This window comes from Mastigoproctus giganteus, chromosome 7 (genome assembly GCF_048544385.1).
Source record: "Mastigoproctus giganteus isolate SK-2022 chromosome 7, ASM4854438v1, whole genome shotgun sequence".
NCBI lineage: Eukaryota > Metazoa > Arthropoda > Arachnida > Uropygi > Thelyphonidae > Mastigoproctus > Mastigoproctus giganteus.
The window spans coordinates 224,594,547-224,616,753 of record NC_143581.1 but is presented as its reverse complement, the minus strand read 5'-3'; the positions used below and the strand labels follow the sequence as shown (position 1 = coordinate 224,616,753).

The 22,207-nt window shown below is 37.9% G+C and overlaps 1 protein-coding gene across 3 annotated transcripts in view; it reads left to right on the top strand.

Annotated features, from left to right (window-relative positions):
• Positions 1-22,207, top strand: part of Papss (3'-phosphoadenosine 5'-phosphosulfate synthase) — a 139,936-nt gene that overhangs the window by 60,051 nt on the left and 57,678 nt on the right. The window contains exon 1 of one of the 3 annotated variants that reach the window (XM_090378167.1): positions 12,659-12,830. The exons of 1 other annotated variant lie outside the window; for it this stretch is intronic. In XM_090378167.1, the coding sequence (XP_090234293.1) occupies positions 12,801-12,830 (30 nt within the window). In that variant the 5' untranslated portion in view covers positions 12,659-12,800. Of the gene's footprint in view, positions 1-12,658; positions 12,831-13,116; positions 13,302-22,207 lie in introns of those variants that run through there. One more of the 3 variants, XM_090378168.1, reaches the window with a different exon arrangement.

Here is a 22,207-nt window from a genome sequence, read left to right as displayed (position 1 = left end):
CCTGTATTCAAATATTGTGATAAATATTTTTGACAAACCTATATAATACAAACGAATGAAATGAAATTTGATAATAAATATTAATTTCCGCGCGATTCAATTAAAGCGTTTCTATATTAAAATAGTAATTTTATGAATGAAGTTATTTTTTAAATAATTGTTTGGACAGAGCTAAACATAATATCACGAAATGAACCCCAAGAGAGCGTTCCTCTTTTGTTTTTTTATGGTGTGATGTGGCGAATCATTTTTTGAAAAAAAAAAAAAAAAAAAGTTAACGTCTTCGATAATCCCACTGAAATATGTGAACGAAGAAACGTGATCTGATTATCTCGAACTTCGGTTGAAGTTTACAACCAAGAGTGCGCATGTGCAATAGAGTGATTAATGTTACTAACTTGAAAGTACTTGAGATATTGAGTCAAGCAGTCCACTTTCTCCTTCCTTCCATCCCTCCCTCCTGCACTTAATCATGTGACAGGTTATCGTTGCTTCATCTCAAACGTATCATTTTTTTCATTTTCTTTTCACTAAGTAGGTTTAAAACTTGAATTTAGAATTGAACTGATTTTAGGTGTCGTGCAACAATACTCTAGCATTATTCATCTGTACGCAATTAAAATGAAATTTTGTATTTGGGGTTTTTAAATGTTTCTAAATCAAATTCAGTTGTAGTGTACATTGGATAATATGGAGTATCACTTAATTGTATCTTTGCAAGTAGGGAAAAGAATTTATTTGTACGGTAAGACCGCTTTTGAAATATTGTATTCAGTCTGGAGGCCACTCCTGAAGAAAGATATTGAACTTTTAGAGAGGGTTGAAAAGAGAGAGACCAAATTGGTGAAGGTTGCAATTCAATGTCCATATGTGAAGAATGGCTTAGAATGTGCAGACTGAAAAGCTTGGTAATTAGACATTGGGTGGCGGGGAGTAATAAAGGTGTATAAGGCCCTCAAAGGGGGATCAATAAATGAATGGAGGAGGAGGAGATAGTGTGGTGATTTCGTCATTCATTACTGGTTTAGAGGTCTGAGTCGAAATTCCGTTGGAGATTAGAGGAATTCTTAAAGCTCTCTTTCATCGGTGCTGTAGCTAGCAAATCGGTTTTTTCAGCCAACACAACATGGACATCGGCCAATGAAAACACACACACTTAAGATAGCAATTTCAGCGAACCTTAGCTGCTAATCGTCTGTATAAAAAACAGAAGCCCAATTGAGCCCTCGTAGCACAGTTGGTAGATCGCTGTCCTCCCCACACCGGGTGGAAAAGACCCGAGCTCGAGTCTCGTCGGGGACTTGAACGGGATTTTTATGGGCCTTTTTAATAACGTAGCTGAGTTAGTCGGTCTCAGGTGAGGGTAGCATGTTTTTTCCTTTCGGAAACTGGGGTTTTTCGTCCAGCAAACAGAAAATCAACCACTGAACGTACACGCAATTTACAGACAATATACATATACACGGAGCATCAAGGCTGATGTTGCCAAAACCCTTCAACAACAAGGCTGATCGCATGGATTGCCTTCGGACGACGAGTTCTAGTCACCGGAATAAATTGGTTTCTGTCTGAGGCGGAGAGTTTGAAAAATTTAGAGCTGATTTGTGTAGTCATTTTTCGTGATGGGGAAAGGATGAATGATTGGGACTTTTTTTTTTTTTTTTTCCCTCAAAGTCTAATTTCTTGCTTCATTTAGCCATTCTAGCATTAACTTTCAGTGACATGGTGTAAGCACATATGCAATATATGGTTGACATGTCAACTTTTTATATAAATATGTAAACACATCTTATACAACCGTATTTTGGGTAGTCTTTTCATTAAGTCTACCTATACATTCGTAATTTACCCTTTGTAAAGAGCATAGTCCTAAGTGTATCTCACTTTCTCGAAGAAATTCTATATCCGATAAACTGCAACTTCTGTCAGCTGTATGGGTTTGAGGCGCATGTGTATTTTTGTTCCCTCCATCAGAGCCATTTATGCATTCTGATTTAAGATTCTCCTGTCGAGTTGATTTCTACAGTAGTGTTTCAGATGTAGTAATACCATAGGCCTGCGTGCTGTTAATGTTAATCAAAAGGAGTGCAGCTGGAATTCCAAATACCCCTACTGTGTTTTTCGCTTCATGGTTATCTTTTTAAAATGAACACAGGATTGCAGAGATAGTGCGTAATGAGTGAAAAAGTAAACCGCATTAAGTAAAGAAGTGGAAAATCGTCCAAAGGAAAACGGAGAAAAATTGTCCTTACTTCGGTTTGGTCATTAAATGCATTCTAAAGTGGGGAAAACATGCCATTTCTTTTTTGTTTATTTTAAATTTTAAAAATTTTGGCTAAAGGGGCTGCAGCCTTTGTGATCAAAATAATGTAGATTTTGTATTGCTACACGATAATTGAAGCTTAATGATGCCTCCAAACACTTTTTTTTTTTTTTACAAAATTCAGTTGTAGTGTACATTTGATAATATGAAGAATCACTGATAAAATGAATGCCAGCTGTATTCAACTATTCACAGGTTCATTTAGTGGAAATAAAAATGCTTTTAAGACACACAATTGAACAAATTAAACTTAGAAGGCAAACAACCCGTGCGGTCTGTGGCAGCTACGGAACTTCGTATCTTTTGAAGGTCGATGCGCGGGCAGACATGTGAGGTGGCGCAACACCCAAACTGTTTTCTAGTTGGGAATCTGTTATTTTCACCTTATTTTACATTTAGCACACTACTAGAGGAAATCCTTCGCAAATATGTGCTCCCGAATATCGGTACTTTCTTCTAAGAATGTAATAACGTTCGTATATTTGTCTGTGGGAAATATTTCTTATAAAAGTTAATTTTTGCCTTAAGGAGTGCTCCTGCATTTCATCAAGCGCTGCCTGAAAGGATAGTAGAACTTGTGCTACCACATGAACATCAGCTGCATAGGAGGTTCGTAAACTCACTTTCTCTTCGAAATTCGTAGATCCCGATGATGAATCCGTAAACTTCAGTTCTGCGATGAATCAAATTCATCGTTGTGATTCACAAGTGTAGGAAACTGAACAAACTTCGACTCTGGCTTTCCCCAAATCGGAGTTTGTTCTGAAGTGGATTAATAAGATCTTTTTGAACCAACTGCCAGTGTGTTTATTCCGATAGGCAGTAACGTTCATAAGTGATGCCGAGTCAAAAAGCCAGTTATGGTTATCTGACTAACACTATTTTTTAATTTTTTTTCCATGTTTGTGAGCCTCTCACAGGTAGCAAGGTGGATAACCTTTTCTATCTTGTAGCGTTTTGGAAAACGCTTGGAAAAAGTACCAGATGCGATTGCCACCTCCGACCAAAATAAAAAAAAATACTCCGCGCTCGGATGAAATAAACTTCTGTAGGCTTTTATGTAATACCATGACGAGGGTTGATTGTTTTTGTCCCTTCCGAAACTTATTTTTCATCCCTAAAAAAGGAAACCCAGCAAGAGAACACATTATTATTATTATTATTATTATTATTATTAGCCATATGGTGCAAGGAAGTCTGAAGCTTAAAAAAAAGGTAAAGTGCAGCCATTATCAACCCACTGCAGGATGGAAGCCTCCTCAACAATTCATGCTGAGGGAAATGGACCATAATCTGCCACGCTGGTCCAGTGCGGGTTGGCAGATCGACCGTATTCAGCAGTCAGGGGCTTGAATCCCGGGCTACCCAAAGAGCGTGTGCTACTGCACTCCCGCCCCTGATTTAACTATGACAACCCAACTGACCCTCCGTATATACGAGTGTTTTGGAAAACTGGTTGGCAGCCAGGTAGTAACAGTTCGTTACATTAATTTAGTGTAATAACCGCCAATCTATAAAACCTTTTTCTGTATATGTGGTTAAGCGACCTTCCATCTACAGAGGGATTTTTGTCGATATCTTCAAGAAGGCAGTTTGTGGTGTGTAAGAGGAAAGAAGTTGAAGTCGTAGGGATTCATGTTGTGTATGTGTGGTGGTTTCAGTATAGTTTTCAACGCCCGATCAGTTCAGAAGTTGATTCGCATCGTGCATTGTAATGCTTTGACCATGTTGCCACTTGGCACTGCATGGTGAATGGTATCCTCTGGTTATAGAGAACATCATCTTCACATTGCTTGGTTCTTGCCAGAGTTTTTGTTTTGAAAAGAGTCTTTGCAACTTTGACCTGGAACTGACCTTTCACTGTCAAGACTGAAAGAGCCTTTATCACTCGCCCATATTATTGGAAACAATGCGAATTTAAATGAACTATTTATCTTTCTTAAGCAGATACGAATATATGATTTTCTATGATGACAAATTGGACCGAATTTTTATATAAAAACATGTCATAGGAATAGGCACATTTTGGCCCCAGTTGCCCTTGCGCTCTAAAGCACCAGTACCAATACCTCGAACTGAAAGAACAAATGAAAGAACCTCTCCACTGCCGGAGTTTTGAAAACAGACAAGATCTCAATCAACTGTTCAGTAAGGCTTCTTAAGAAAGCAGTTAACTTAGTATTCAGCATTGTTTTGAAAACATGTATACTTGTTATTTATTTATTTTTTTGTTGTTAATGTCAAGTCTGCATTCGATTCAACAAACATATTTCAAAATTGATTAAATACATGCAGAGATGCTTAATTACCGCCCTTCGTTTGTACTGTTTTATCATCACCCCAAAATTCACACCTTAATAGGCTCTGTAGCACCGCATATTGAATCTTGAGATGGATGAGTATGGTATCTCTCTATCCCAATTTCATTGTTATATGCAAACCTGTACATTGCAACTTGTTGGTAGCACAATGGTAAAATCGCCGTCCACCCACTCCACACCAGGTGGAAAAGACCTGAGTTCGAGTTCCGTTGATAACGGGAAGAATTTTTATCAGCTTTTTCACAACGTGGCTGAGTTAGTCGGTGTCAGGCGCGGGTGGCATGGTTTTTTCTCCCGAAAACTCAGATTTTTCGTCCAGAAAACAAACTCGACCACAGAACACAGTCAATTTATAGGCAATATACACGGAGCAATATGGCCTATGGCCTTTGTCGCTGATGCTCCAAAAATACTACTACTGCAACAACAGCATTACACCCTGTAGGCTTCAAGATGCATCAGAAAGCTTGCATATCGTGGCCAAGCTCATTAATGGCAAAGTGAACAACACTATTATAAAGAAATGTCTTATCCAAGGAATCCTGTGAGGAATCAAGTGAATGGTAGAGGTCATCCCCTTAGGAAGCTCCTTACCAATATTTCATTACTTCATTTGATGTTCCCAGCGTGACCACCTGAACGAAGCACTGTGGATCTAGATGATTTCATTGATTAAAAAAAAAAAAAAAATCGTGCAAAAAGAAGACAACTGTGAATCTCTGCTCAATTCATCCCTGTAATATGTATGTGAAATTAGTAATTTCACATACATACATACATATGATAATATGAGTTATTTAAATATTCTGTATTAAATAATACAAGTTGACCATAACTGCTTAGTTGTGGATTTTTTAAAACGTACTGTATATATTAAACTTATAATTGTAGTACTAATTCCTAACGTTTACCAGATTAAAGATACGAGTACAGTAATTATTACTAATCAATAAAAGAGAAACAACAAATAAGGATTCACATCAGCGCCATCTCAAGGTAAAATGGCAACCGGGGAGAACCTGTTTTGAACTCTCCGACCATTGCTATTGGAGAGTGTTATATAGGATAAATTTTATTATAAGAATAAATTTAAAAAAAGATTAAATGAAAATGTAAAGAGACTCAAAAAATAGTTTTTCCGGAATTTAGTATTAGTATTGGTATTAGCAATGGCCACATGGTGCGAGGAAGCCTATGGCTTATGCTGCACCAGTCAAAAAAAAAAAAAAAATAATAATAATAATAAAATAAGAGAAAAGGAAATAGACAACCTATGCGTTTCCCTCCCCGGTAGGTAATTATCATTAGGTAATTTATTATTTTATTTATTTATTTTTTAATGAAAACCCCAAGCACGAGAGGTATTAGAACCTATAGTACTTAATACCGTGCATGGGTTGAAGGTTGGGAAGATGAAAGAAGATACATTGGACTTGAATTTTTGTAGATCTTAATCTTCGTGAAATATGAAGGGTGGTGTTCCAGAAAATGGAAGTTGAAGGAATAAAATGAGGAAGAAGAAAAGTTGGATAGCAAAAGGATGGTGACTGGTTTGGAAGACAGAGCAGGAATTATAGAAGCCAGTTCAGAAGAACCGCACACATGGAAGTACTGTATTTATATGAAAAGCATGCAACAGAAACAGGACGTCTGCGATACAGAGAGTGGAGAGACTTTGTTAGAGATGAGTCATTAATTAACATAACCGCCCCTTTTGAATTGTATCTATAAGCATGAGAGGAGTTTTGGGCGCACTGCCCCAGATGTGCGAACAATATTCCATGGTAGGGCGGATTTGCGATTTGTACAGAGTGAATAGCTATTTGGAAGAAAGTAAAGAGGAAACCCAGTTTTTAAAATGCAGAGGAAGCAATATTTGTGATATGTTTATGCCAAGATAGATTAGAAGTCGGGATCATCCCCACTAAAGATAAATGATCTTGTCTAGAAATAGGAGCAGAAGAATCCCTTTTGCGAGATATAAGACAGAACTGAGTTGTAGAAGGATTGAAATAAACTAAGTTACCTTTGCACTGGTGAATTATCTCGAGATCAGCATTTAAGGAATTGCTAGTGGATATTCGAGAAGTTAACAGCTGTTTGTACAGGGTAAAGTTTCTCAAATTGGAAGGTAAAATGCAATGTGCTGTAATCAGCAAAACTATGGATAGGATTTCTGGTCAATGAAAGAAAGTCATTAATATGCTAGAAGAAGAGTAGGAGAAAGAACTGAACCTTGCGGAACACCTGCATTAGTGGAGAAGTTAGAGGACAGAGTGTCTACCATCACCTGCAGGGAGTGGTCAGAGAGAAAACTGGATACCCAATTATAAAAACAGTGGCAAACAATAAGATGGAAGCTTATTTAGAAGACGTTTATGCCAAACTCGATCAAAAGCCTTTGAAATGTCAAGAGCAACTGCTTGAGTTTCACCAAACTGATGGGTAACATAAACCATTATATCACCAGTGGATCGACACTGACGGAATCATACTAGCCATCATTGATCTGATGGAAAGTTTCCAGATTGTTTAAGAGTTGGCGGTTAATAGATTTCTTCATTACTTCAGAAAGAATAGAAGTGAAATGAGACGATAATTGGACGGGTGGGATTTATCACCCTTTTCAGAAACTTTTTTTTTTTTTTTTATTATGTAAACCCCAAACACGAGAGGTGTTAGAACCTATAGTACTTAGTACCGTGCTTGGGTTGGAGGTTGAGAAGACGAAAGAAGATATTTGTTGACATTGGACTTGAACTTCTGTAGACTGTAATTTTCAGGAAATACGTATGAAGGAAGGTTGTTCCAGAAAACGGCAGTTGAATGAATAAACGAGGAAGATGAAAAGTTGGTTCTGTGAGTTTGAAGTTGGACAGTAAATGGATGTTGGCTGGTGGCGGCACGTGTTCGGACTGTTTTGAAAGAGAGAGCAGGAATTATAGAAGCTAATTCAGAAGAACAGTGCCCATGGAAGTATCTGTAGAAGAGGCATGCAGCAGAAACAGTACGTCTATGAGACAGCGAGTGCAGAGACTCTGTTAGAGATGAGTCATTAATTAACCTAACTGCCCTCTTCTGAATGGAATCAAGAAGCCTGAGAGAGGTTTTGGGGGCACCACCCCAGATGTGGGAACAATATTCCATGGCAGGGCGGATTTGAGATTTATACAGAGTGAGTAGCTGTTTGGAAGAAAAGTAACGCCGAGAGCGAAAGAGAAAACCAAGTTTTTTAGATGCAGAAGAAGCAATATTTGTAATGTAAGCAGTATTTGAAAGAGAGATTAGAAGTCAGGGTAATCCCCAAAAGAGATATATCATTTTGCCTAGAAATCGGAGTGTCACTAAAGATAAGCATAGGAGCAGAAGAATCCTTTTTGCGTGATATAAGACAAGACTGATGAGCGAAATTTCCAAACAGAAGTGGCAACACCTGTGGAATAAGAAAGTGAAAAAAGCGACGCAAAACGAGTAAGCTAAGGAGCACAGCTTTTGAGAACAAATGGAGAAATACCATCAGGACCGGACAGTTTCTTGGCATCAAGACCACTCAAAATTCTTCTGACATCCTTTTGATGGACGACCACAGGACTAAGACTTTTCAATTGTTGCAAGCTTTGGTGTAGGCAGAAAATGAACCTAGAGATTTGAATACACACCAATTGCGATATGCAACCTTCTTATCTTGAAAAGCCTTAGCACACGTATTGGAAAACCAAGATTTAGTTAAAAGAGGAGATTTTAAGGTGGAGTATGGAATAAAGGATTCCATCCCTACAAGAATAATTTCACTGACACGATCTGAGCAAACTTTGATATCAGAAGATTTGAAACAATATTCCGACCGACCAAGGAAAAGAACGAAAAAAATCTCCCAGATCATCCCATTTTGCATTCTTGTAACGCCAAACAACATGAGGTTGAGATTTGCCAAGAGTGAAAGGCTCCATTGGAGAAGAGACCATCACTATGTTAACTAGAGAATCACTCATTTTGACCGTGTACTAAATTCTTATTAATATCATAAATATGATTCCTGGTTTGGTTAAGACTTTCGAATGGAATATGATTTATTTTGGTAGGTGGCCAATATCGTGAACAAACATGTATTCATGTATATACGAAGCAATATGACCTTAGTAGCCGATGCTCCTAAGACTACAACAACAGCGTAATACACACGCTGCCTCTCAATCATGACAAATTTTTACTCGCTTCTGTGAACTTAGAAATGCAGTTCAAATTTTTCTGATGAACTACACCTCACCTTTTAAAAACACATTAAAATTGAGAAATATGCATTAGTACTCACTCTGCTATTTTCGAGCTTTTGAATGAACGTAGTCTTAGCCTTTCGGAAATAAACAGCTCCGTTTTCACAATGGCGAACAGTGTTAAGAGCTTTCGAAAACGTTGGCCCATATGCACCAGGGGTTGTAGTTCTTGCCGGAAAAACATGCCCCGTATTAATCAACCGCCACCACCAAACTGGATAGTGGGCACCATGCACGATGAGAACATGGACTCGTGTTGCTTACGCTACACACGAAGGCGTCCGTCCGCATGTTGCACATTTGGATTTTTTAGGCCAGCACACTCGTTTCCAGTCCTCCAGTTTCCAACCAGCATGTTGTTGACACCAAAACATTCGCCGTGGTCGTCGATGATCAGCGGTGAGAAGAGGATGTCGTCTCTTGGGTCGTTTACAGTGGAACCCCATACGTCTGAGCGTGCGGCGCATCGTTATTTGGGATATTGTTCTTGCATTCTCCATATTGTATTGCGATGTCAACTGTCGCACTGTGATCTGCCGTTGAGCTCGCACAACACGCTGCACCCTTCGCTTACCACGAACATTCACTTTGTGTAATCCTTTTCAGTTCTATCGGCGGGAAGTGGTTTGACCCGTTCGATACCATTCTTTGTATGCCTTAAGCTCAGTAGGCCGCGAGCAACCGACAAGACACGCCGTTTTCGACATTCGAAAACGGCACCTGACGCTCGAGTTCCCACAATCATGCCCTCTTGAAATTCTGTGTTATCTTTACTGCGTCCCATAACTGCTTCTCTATTGCTTTGATTTTCACGACCAGATGCAAATTACCGCTGCTGTAGTGTATGATGCTTTGGCTTTTTATACTGCCGAGTTATGCGGCACAGTCCATTATGGATAGGATGGTCAGATTTCTGTAGCCACTGAGTGTATATATCCTTAAAATACATTGTTATTTTAATGTCTCTCTTTCTGCGTTCGAAAACAGGAATTCTTTTAAATTCAAAAGTAGTTGGTTTGATCTTTATATGATATTTTTACGCATGAAAGTCCAGAGGAAGTGCAAGAATTAAACGGAAGGTTACATTGCTGAATCTGTCGTTTCATCAAATTTATACAGGATGATCGAAAGTTATGCAATCCATTAGGATTACAACAGTTTTCTCAGTACCTTATAGTTGTCCTTGTAATTGTGTTGATTGAATGTTTGGTTTTAAATAATCCCAAAGGAAAAAGTCAGGTGATGAATGGTTCGGAAACCTTAGTGATCACAAATTCTTTGCGGTCATTGAAGAATCTTCTTTGCCTCCCAATTTCTGTCTTCCAGAGCATGTATAGCAGCCTTGCTTACCAACTTCATAGCCCAACTTAGGTTATGAACTGTGTTATTAATTCACGGTAATGCTCTGCAGTTTGTGTTTCTCAGAAAATAAAAGAACCAGCTACACCCCGGCGTGAATCAGACGCGGAAATTTTACGCAGAAATGAAACGAAGTTCGTCTGTGGAAAACCAAAGGTGTTGTTGGCACCATTTTAAACAAAATTTTGAAACCACTGACAACATCAAATTCTTTTCACTTGTTAACTTTTTTTTTGTATTCGTACATAACTTGAATACGAAATGCGAAGTTTGTGTCCTTCCATGTGGCAATTCACATTGTTGGAAGTTTTTTCTAGCGATTTCTTGAAGAAGTTAAACTTTGACGGATCTTATCATTACTTAACAAGAAAGGTAGACTAAAACAATTCTTAAACACCTTGCTTGTGCCAAGGTAATGATCAGTAGCAACCTATTGTTGATTTATTGTTTCAAATAAATCAATATATTGTTCATTTATTCGAACAGAACATTGACAATTAAATCTTCGTTCCACATGGGAAGAAAGTAATCTGTTTTTTGGACAGCTTACGCAACCGATGGCATTGTGAACCACTGTAACTAATACGCTGTGGTTATACGTTGTTGTTATTTGGTTTTTAGGAGCATTAGCAACTAAGGCCATATTGCTCCGGGATATGCGGTGGTAATTCCCTGACCTTTCCGCATTCTCCATATTTGGTGATGACTGGCTCGAACCCCGGTCTAATCAAGAAGCGTGTGCTACGCACTGCTGCTGCTGCTCCTTCCCACCTGGCTACGGAGGCGCCTATACGTTGTCACATACACTGAGCAGCCACTTTATTAGAGGCACACTTACCTTTTTCATAAAATAGAGCTCTCCTTCAGCAACAGCATCACGTGCCTTATGATATAAAGCAAGTGTGCAGATAAGTAGGAATGCTGGTATGTGTAGTTCAGTGTGAGAATGGACCCAAGACCAAAGATTTAATTGACTGAACATGACATGGTAATCGGTGTCAGACTCGCCGGTGTATCGGAAACTGAAACCCTGCTGGAGTCTTCACGTAAGACCGTCTCGGGAATATCAACATTGGCCCAATATCCAACAGCGATCCCTGTGTGTCTGAAAAGAGAAGCAAACGGAGGCTGATAAGACTTGTAGAGGGTAACAAAAGGCTAATCAATCAGATAACCCAGTACAACAGTAGTAAGAGACATTTCCAGTTGTTGTTGTAGTAGGAGGGTTTTAGGAGCATCAGCGACTAAGGCCATATTACTCCGTGTATATTGTCAGTAAATTGCGTGTGTTCTGAGGTCAATTTTCTTTTTGATGGACGAAAAACCTTAGTTTCCGAAGGGGAGGCCATGCTGTCCTCTCCCGAGACCGACTAACTCAGCCACATTGTGAAAACGTCCCATAAAAATTCCTCCCGACATCTACTCGAATTCGGGTCTTTTCCACTGAAATGGAGAGTACGGCGATCCTACTAACTGTGCTACCCACGGGGACGACATTTTCAGAACATACAACTTGTTTTACCTTATCACGGATGAGATATCGCAGCCGAACCAGGTTCTGCTCCTGCCAACAAAAAATGAGGTTTGGTTACAGCGGGAACAGCGACATGGAGAATTGGAAAAACTGTTCGGTGTGAAAAGCCCTGGTTCTTGCTGTCTCATATGACGGGAGGACTACAGTGGTGAAAAAAAAGCAGGAGCCATTTGTCAACGATGCAGTCTGGTGAGAAGTTTTCGTATTGTGCACTGGTTCCCTTGTACCTGTGAAGCAGCATTTGAATGTCACTGGTTATCTGGAAATTGCGCAGCCATTGCAATTTCCAGTAACCCTTTCGTGGCTGCGCCAATCCATACCATGTGAACATACTCCTACCTTAGTATATCGCTTGACTTCTGTGTATTTCTTGATACATCTTGAAAAATGAAGGTGATCTTGGCAACGGTCAAAGTGCTAGCGAAAGCATTTTGACAACTTGACTTGTATTTGAGATGTGGGATATATCTTGCCATTCTGGTATAAGATATCAGATTAATTGCAGACGAGTAAATCTCGAACCTGTTTGATAGCATCCAGGACCTTAAAATGATATCTGTTTGTTACCTACCAGGATCTTAATTGTTAAAGGAGTTGTCGTTTTTGCAAGTCAGAAGGGACGGGGAAGTTACACGGCATGTGGTACTATTGCACATTTAATTGTACACCTTGATTATAACTGTTGCACAGCTCGAGCAGCGGGTGTATTGAGGTGGAGCGTTTAATTAAGTCGTGTCATTGGAGTTCGCAGGGTACTGTTGTATTCATTGGACGTAGATGTTATCGAGGTGGAACAGTATAAGTGTGGTGTGCAAATTTCATTTTATCTCTCTTCTATCACCCAGCCGCTAACAGCTTGAACGCTGTGCAACGTCACCAAACGACGTGGCATCGTTTTGTATATACTCAGTAGGGCTTTTGGTGTTCCTTGACTGACAGAACGAGGCAACAGTTCACCGATAGCGGGGTAACATCGTAGGGCAGCCGTCATGTTCAGCACGGGTATCTACCGCATAAGGGTCAGTGTCATATTTTTTTTTTAAATTTCTAAAAGGATCTAATTTCCATATCAGCCTTTGTTGTATTATTATAACCTGTCCTGAGTTTGCATTTGCCTCAAGAAATATTTTACATCAATGGTAGCGTTAATTATATTTCTAGCACAGCTATGAAAACTATTCTTTTTCGCGCCTTCGAACGGAAGGGCACTTGTTGAATCACGGTCACCAACCGGAAATGCTCTTGGAAGTGACGTACACGTTTTTTTTCGCTTGCTAGGTGCTCGAGAACTTCAAGAGGCGACTGCTGACGGCTTGTTGATTTTCTCTTAGAAGAATTAAACATTTAAAGCCTTGGAAAGAAGGAAGCTTTATTTGTTTGTTTGTTTTTTGCTTGTAGCATAATAGTCTTCGGTAGTAAGTGTAAGCAGCTGCAGTTTGTAGACAATATTTAGCATATTTTTGAGATCACATCAACGAGTTGAAATGTTTGTAAGTACAGTACTTCCTTGTGATATGCACTGTAGTTTAATCAGCTTGATGAACAGCCTATAAATTCCATTTTTGAATGATTTAATTGTCACAGTTTAAACTTTATTTATAAATTACCGTTTTAATACAATATTTTTTGTCCAAAGTAAATACATTATTATACTTTATGCATTAAAATGTTTTTTTTTTTTTTCTGAAAATGTTTTGTAAATTTTGTCTTTGTTGTATAAAGACATTTAATATAATAAAAATATGCGAAAGGTGATTCAGTTTTTCAAGGTTCTCTAGTGAGGATCATTTAAAAAATCAGCAGACGACATTTAACAATAATTAATAGAGACAGCCATATTGCCAAACGTCATGATATAGTTGTAGCATAATTGGTTACGAAAGATGTAAAATGCGATATTTCTACAAAATTTTCACCAATAGATAAAATGTCGTTATTAGTTTTCACATTATTGCCACGTGCTCAGCTTTTTTTTTTTTTTTTTTTTATGAGATGAATAACGAAAATAAAATATTAATTATTAGGTCGCGAGCAATCGAGAAGATAAAATTGTTGTTGCTGCGTTGAGGGTTGTACTCAAGCGGTGCAGTAATGTTGGATAACAAATCAAACATTACTGCACCGCTTGAGTACAACCTTCCACAAAAAATATGGTAAAATTGCGGTTAAAGTATCAAAATGTTTGAATTTTATGGTTTAAAGTTATTATCAAAGCTCGTTTAATCAGATGCGTCTACCGAATCGGAAAAACACTGGTACGAGATCGCAGGGCATAGTACGTAACTTTTATCAGTATTATGTTATTATACTTCAGTAATCGTCATCTGCACCAGAGTAAATAAAGCCAAAACTGTGGCCTTGTGTGAAAGTGCTTGCTTAGAACTAATTTATTAGAACAAACTTGATAAGTTACTCCTAGCATTGTTTTTATCTCCTCCTCCTCCTTCACACTGGTATCACATCGTGATACCAATTTGATTGTGGCTACATAAATTCATGATTGCTGCCAAAGTACACTTCTGATCATTAATTTCAAAATTTTATAACGTACAGTACAACGTCCAGTTCAAATATCTTATCATTCTTTGTGGGAGTGTTATTTTGGGAACATATCATTTAACGAAAGCTTATATTTTATTGAACACACCTAGTGGAAGAATTAAAATGTAAATTTTATTAAATTTAGGACTAATCAAAAATTCATATATCATTAGTTAAAAAAAAGTAAACTGTACGATGGAAGCCTCCTTGACGATTCATGTTGATGGAAATGGCCCATAATCTGCCATGCTGGTCCAGTGTGGGTTGGCAGATTGACTACAGTCACAGACTTCAACCCTGGTCTACTCAAAGAGTGTGTGCTACAGCACTCCTGCTGCTGGTGACAGAGGCCAGATAACTTTTTCAGACTTAAGAATTTTAGATAGTATTAAAAAGTAAGTTTGGAAGTTTTTCAGAAATTGATGAACCAAAAAAGTGTAGTCATACATTTATTTGTTGTGCCATGTTTATTTGTGTGAGATGAAAAACCTGCAGTACTTTATGGAGGAATCTTCTGTCTCAGCTTCAGAATGGCTAATTTTCTTCCAGAGTGAAAAGATTAGATCTTTTTAAGAAATTCTGACAGTCATTTTACATGGTTCAAACCCAATCCCTTCCGAATAAGTGATTTGGAATCAAGTCTCCGATGACAGCCAGAATCACTGTCATCGGAGACTTGATTCCAAACAGAAACTTCATGCAGAGTGTGCTGATGTTTATATATAAGGAACATTTCAGTATAAAAGTGGCACCACATTTGTATTGTATATAAATTATGTGTGGTACTAGTATGAAGTCTGTGTACTAGTAGAGGCCGCCGTAGCCTAGTGGTCAGGCGCGCGGGTGCATAAGTACACGTGCCTTGGGTGACCGGGGTTCAGGCCCGTGACTACTGAATACAGTGCTGTTTCTTGTATTCTGTCTATCTTGTGAACTCCTCTGACCGTTTGGTCGTCCCGGAGTATAAACAGAAAATTTTTTATTTTATGTGGTACTAATATCTGTCCGTTGTATATAATTTGACATATTTATTCAGTCCTCAGAATGAATCATGAAAAAGTCCATGATGCTTGTCACAGACATCTTCTAGGTATGACAGCTAGCACGTACTACTTGGAAGTCTAAAATATTGATGTTACTGTTATTCAGATCCCACTTGTGAGTCAGGAGGGTCAAATTTTGGTGGAGTCCACTCATTCTACAACAACTAAATTCTTTGCTCATCAAGGTCTGGAACACTGCATCTAATATACTGGAGGTGATCATCTAGGTGTGAGTCATGTAAGCAGGGGTCAAGGTGTGGCGTGGTCTCCATATCATACAAAGAAATGCCACACCTGAGTTTCACCAAAGCGGCAGCATTCCTTTATTTTATACTATACAGTCAATACTGTATAGTATAAGATAATCAGATAATAAAACTGAAATATAGTATGAAGCATTTTTTAACTTTCACGATCATTGAAGTAACTCGAAGTTCTGTCTCAAGTTGTTTTTACAGTTCCTGCATATGTCTTATGTGTCCTTTACAATATGTATTCACATAAAGAATGCAAGGTTGACTGCCCTGTCTTGCATGATCCGACTGGTTATTTATGATCTGCCTAGAAAGCATTTCAGACATCAGTAGGGTGTCATCTGAACATTCAGCTAGGGTAGGTTACTTGAGAGATCTTTATCCTGTGAATAAGCCCCAAATAAAGGTTCCATTGACACTTTTTGACACAGTAAAATTTCTATTCTGTGCAATTGTAGTATTACATTTAATTTTTTTAAATCGTAGTACAGGACTTTTTGTGTAACATTTTAGCAGCTTTGGTAAATGTCTTTCTTTTGAATTTAATGGACAGTTAGAGATTCAGTGTTCTTACCCTTATATAGTATAGTCCTTTAAATTAAGGTTTTACTGTATACAATTTTAATGGAATTTAAAAGTTATATCATATTACTATATAAGTTATACTTTTTTTTTTTTTTTCCTTTGTTCAGTTCAACTAATCTGGCTTCTCATTTGTGAAATGTAGTACATACTCCTCAAAAAATTTAAAAGTTGACATCCCTAGTTGTGGGACTTATGTCCTATTGGGTTAGAGTTTCGGATGGGGTCCGTCTAATTTTCCATTGTTTCATTTCCTCAATTGTTTTTAAAAGTTTTCTATTTACTAGTAACAGATAGGTCTGATAGGGCCCTTATACACTTAATCAAGAAGAGTTATTTTTTTAGCACCAGTGCAGAAATTAAATTGGTCTATAACATTTCTTTATATCCACTTTAATTGCTTATAAATTGCAAAGCATTATATCTTTTTCTATTTAAATTATAAGTTTTCTGTCCATCTTGAAAAGTGTTAGCAAACATTTATGGATAAAGGGGTGGTTGAGGGGGAGAAGACAGAGAGTGGTAATCAATGGACACTGCTCATCGTGGACTAATGTTATTAGTGGAGTCCCTCAGGGTTCAGTATTGGTTCCATTATTGTTTTCTGTATTTATAAATGATATTGATGATGGTATATCAAGCTTAATGTCGAAGTTTGCAGACAATACGAAGGTTGGCAGGGTAGTCAAGGACACTGCTGACACTATGCTGCTGCAACAGGATCTGGAAAGGTTGAGCAGATGGGCTGCGAGGTGGTTGATTTTGATTTGGTAGTTGTTGGCGCATCGGCTTCTGTGGCCATATTGCACCTCCCAAGGTTTTTGCAGTACTTTGATCCAAGCCCGAGGCGGGAATCGAACCCGCGACCTTTGGGTTGCCGGGCAGGTACTTTACCCACTCGGCTAGCCCGGTCGGCTGCGAGGTGGCAAATGAAGTTTAACATTGACAAATGTAAAGTACTACATATGGGAAACAGCAACCCCAGAGCAACGTATCAACTCTGTGGTACTACACTGACAGCGGTAGAGAATGAAAGGGACCTGGGGGTGGTTGTGCAGGCAGATATGAAGTTCTCTGAGCAGTGCAGATGGGCTGCAAGAGTAGCTCATGGTGTATTGTCAATGATATATAGGAATTTTTCTAGCAGGGATAAGGAGATGATTATTCCTTGTATAAGGCAATGGTCAGGCCACACCTAGAGTACTGTATACAGGCCTGGAGGCCTCATTTCAAGAAGGATGTAGAGCTGCTGGAACGAGTACAGAGAAGGGCAACAAGATTAGTGAATGGAACAAAGGGGTGCTCGTATGAAGAAAGGCTTAAGTTTTGCAAATTACAGTGTCTGGAGACTAGGCACCAGCGAGGTGATCTGATAGAGGTGTATAAAGCCTTGAATGGTTTGAGCATGCCCAATGCTGATGGGATTCTTCCTCTTGCTCAGAATAATCACCTGAGAGGGTATAAATTCAAATTGAGGATAGACATGCGGAAATTTGCCTTTAGCCAGCGGGTGGTTGGTTGGTGGAACAGACTTCCATCCCTTGTCGTGGAAGTTGATAGCCTAAATATGTTTAAGGCTCAGCTGGACAGGTATTTCAAACGAACGGAGGGGTGAAGTGGAAGTGGTTATTTTTTTTTTGGCTGATGCTGCATAAGCTTGCTTTCTTGCATCAAATGCCTCTACTAATTCTAACGCTAATGCTAACATGCCTCCAGACAAATAACATCAATGAGCTGGTTTTGACTAACAGCAAATTTAACCATTTTTCTCCCTCAGACCATTACACTGTTAATTGAAATTAATATGAAATTGCCTTAAATTTCTAAAGAAAAAAAAAAAAAAACCAGAAAGGCTCACTTTTAGGTGAACTTATTTGTAGTGAGATGAAAGGTAGATTGGCCAAGATCATATAAATTGATATATTTTATATTTGGCACTTGTCTGGCATATGTGTTACCATCTGACTAAGTATAATCTCTTACAATATGTCCATACATATCTGGATTAAATGGCTCATAGAATTTTGAAAGATTAAAGTCTAAAATTATTTTGAGATCACACCTAGGTGATCACCCTTAAGTCTGAAAATTCCACATATGCTATCCAGATAATATTCCAAGTCATATAACAGATATTGATGAACTTTGATATCCTTTTCACAGAGCAATGAAATTTTTTTTCTTATGGATACAGCCCAATTTAGACCATGGGTGAAATGAGATCAGATGATCTAGCACTCTCTTTTTTTAAACCTTCAAATCACAATTTGTCTTCAAATCAATTTTTTTCATATTTTCATTACAGATATCCAGCAACTTTCCAGTTCCTTCTGTTTTGTGCAATAGCCATCCATTTACTACCCACAAACTCATGAATTTCATCTGTCCATCTCCATTGTAAAATTTCTTCCATGTTTTCTTTTAGCTCCTCTTGGATACCATTCTGTTATTTCTTAGTCCATCTGTCATGTCTTCGAGTTATGTGTCCTGCCCAAGACCATTTCAGTTCTTTAATTTTGATAAGAATGTCCTTTATTTGTGTTTGCTGCCTAATCCATATGTTTCTCTTCTTATCTACCAGTCTGATTCCTAATATAAGTCATTCCATTCTTCGCTGTGTGAAGTTTTCAGGTTCTCTTCCATTCTTTTGGTGAGTGCCCAAGTTTCACTCCCATAAGTCATGGTGGGGAGTATACATTGGTTCACTATTTTAAGTTTCATACAAATTGGGATATTGCTCTTCACTATATGACTATATTTCCTGAATACTATCCATCCGAAATTTATTCTTCTCTTGACTTCCAGCCATTTATCATTATTACAGCTAATGACTTGTCCAAGATAAGTACATGAATCCACTTTTTCAATTACTGCTCTTTCAATGATTATATCCCTTTCTGTGGCACTCTTGTTCATCATTACTTTTATTTTAGCCATATTCATCTTTAGTCTAAAATCCTTACTAACTCTGCATACCTGATTAAGATTTGCAGATGACAATGTCATCTGCAAATCTTAATCAGGTATGCAAACTTAATTAGGTTTGCATGACATTGTCATCTGCAAATCAGGTTTTCAAACTTACAATTTGCAATGACAATGTCATCTTCAAATTGTAAATGGTTTAAGTACTCTCCATTCACATTGACTCCTTTCTGTGACCAGTCCAATCTTCTGAAAACTTCAAGGGCAGCAGCAAACAACTTCGGAGATATTGTGCCTCCTTGTCGAACTCCTTTCTCAATTTTAAATTTGCTACTGCCTTTGTCTAGTCTAATAAAGCAGGTAGCATTCTCATATATTTTCTTCAAAATCAGAATGTAAAGGGTGTCTATGCCTTGTCTTTCCAGTGCCCGAAACATTGCCTTATTCTGTATGGAGTCAAATGCCTTTTCCACAAATTTTTCCATAATCCACAAATGCCGGGCATAATGGTGTTTTATATTCATTTGCTTTCTCCATTAGCTGCGATATTATGTGAAAGTGATCCGTAATTGAGAATCCTGTCCTAAAGTCAGCTTGCTCTTTTGGTTGCTTCTCGTCAAGTATTCTTTCCAATCTGTTAGTAATGACTAACAGATTAGAAATTGGTCTATAATTACTAATTGGTCTATAATTTATGATTTATCTCCTTTCTTATGCAGCAAAATTATGATTGCATTATTCCACTCTCTTGGCGTTCACGCCTTTCATAATGTATTTTGTGAAGTCTTGCCGGTTTCTCTGCCATATCTCTCCCTCCTAATTTTAACAACTCTACAGTAACTTCATCCTCACTCGGGGGTCTGTGAATCTTCATTTTCTTCAAGGCATGTTCTACCTCATCAGGAAGGATATCGGGTATGCCGTATGCGTTGCTAATTTGGGATCCATCTTCCCTACTGCTTGCATAATTTCCTTGCTCCTTATATAATTCTTTATAGTAATCTTCTGATATTTGAATTATGCCTACTCTGCTATTTATAAGTATACCATCATTATTCTTCAGTTTAAGTATCATTTGTCTTTCTATATTACTGCTCATGACTGCTGATTTAAATCCTTTGTTTTCTCTTAATATTTGTTCTACTTTTCTTGTGTTTAATCTTCTTATGCCCTCTCTGAGTCTCTTTCTAATGGCTTTGCATAACTCAACATACTCAATTTTGTCGTTGTCAGTGTTTATCTTGATCTTAATTTGTCATCTTTGATTCATCATGACACAAGTGTTTCTTGACTAATTTTTTCTTTGGATTTCTTTTTACCTATATCTCGGGCTTTATCACTCTCAGAAAATTGTATTCCTTGTTGGTATCTTGGTTCTGAAAGGTCTTCAAAAGCTCAAACTTGTTAAGTTCCAGTACATACTGCTTTTTCATCAGATTTCCTATCATCAGAAAATTCCCAAGCTTAGGGAATGTTTTGTTTGCATTATGTTTTGGGCTGTGTATTTCAGTCATCAGCATAAGTAATTAATAGGAATGCATTATTTTCATGTTATGGTAACATTTCATGTTACCATAGTGAACCAAAAATATGAATTCTTGAAAGGTTTTCCAATCATAACAAACCTCGGTGTGTGAACCCAAGAGTTTTTTTATATTTGGAGGCAATTATTTCCACACATGTATGAGTCATTGAAATGCATATCCTCTCCTTTCTTTAATCACAGTAGGTCCATAGGTGTAACATCAAGTGAGAGTAATGGTTATATAATGAACCATGCTTACACCACTTGCTGGCACCTCCGTAGCCAGGTGAGCAGGAGCAGCAGTGCATATACACGCTTCTTGATTAGACCGGGGTCCGAGTCCATGCCCACCAAATACGGAGGATGCAGAAAGGTCAGGAAATGACCACCGTATATCCCCAGAGCAATATGGCCTTAGTTGCTAGTGCTCCTAAAAAACCAAATAACAACAACAATAACACCACTTGCTTCAAAATATTGTCCTGAAATGACTAATTGGCCCACTTCAGTGTGACTGAACTCCTTTGCTGCAATATTGGACCATACCTATGTTTTCCACATTGAAAAATCACCTAGACTGCAGGTTTTAAACAGAGGTGATGCATATAATAGATTATTAAAGTCGAAGAAATCATATAGCCTGAAAGTGATAAATAAATTTTATTTTGCATGTAAAGCCTTAGCTAATAAAAGGTGGAATGACCTCTGTGTTTACAGCACTCTTTTTTTTTTTTTTTTTTCTTGACTTAGAGGTTATTTGTTATTTTTGAACATACAGTACTTGGTGTTTCCTATCATCAGAAAATTCCCAAGCTTAGGGAATGTTTTGTTTACATTATGTTTTGGGCTGTGTATTTCAGTCTTCATCAGTGTAAGTAATTATTAGGAATGCATTATTTTCAACCTGTTGCTCAGAATAGTTTATTTGCCAATTTAATGCAGTTATGATTTTTGTCAGAATTTCAACACGTACTGGTGCATATACTTATGGAACTAAATTTATTCATGATATTTGGTTAGTAGACATAACTAGTACTGTTGGGCTGTGGTGATGTATTTTGGAAGTTATAGACCCATTTCTCTACTGTGGGTATATATGGTTACGTGATTGGTACTTGAACCTGCTACTAGAGGTTTTGCAGATTTGATTTTTACAGAGATGACCATACGGTATAAATACATAAATAAATAGAACAGTGAGTGATCATGTGGTATAAATACAGTCATACCGAACGTTTCCAATTTAGCAAGGGTGAACAACTTTCTCAGCATTTAATGGGAGGATATGGTGTACTTGTGATTAGGCTGTCCAGGTGATGTGACCTAAAATTAATAGGCTTTTTTTACTTTTCTGTGTATGTTAAATTTGAGTTTTATGCCACACAATCTGCAGGGTTCAGATCATCATATTGATACAGAAGTGGCAAGGTTGATTTCCCTGCATTCTAACAGCGAAGTATGTATAGGCCTGTTATGAAATGTCATTACTGATGTTATTCATCTAGAGAACATTGCAACTTATTGCA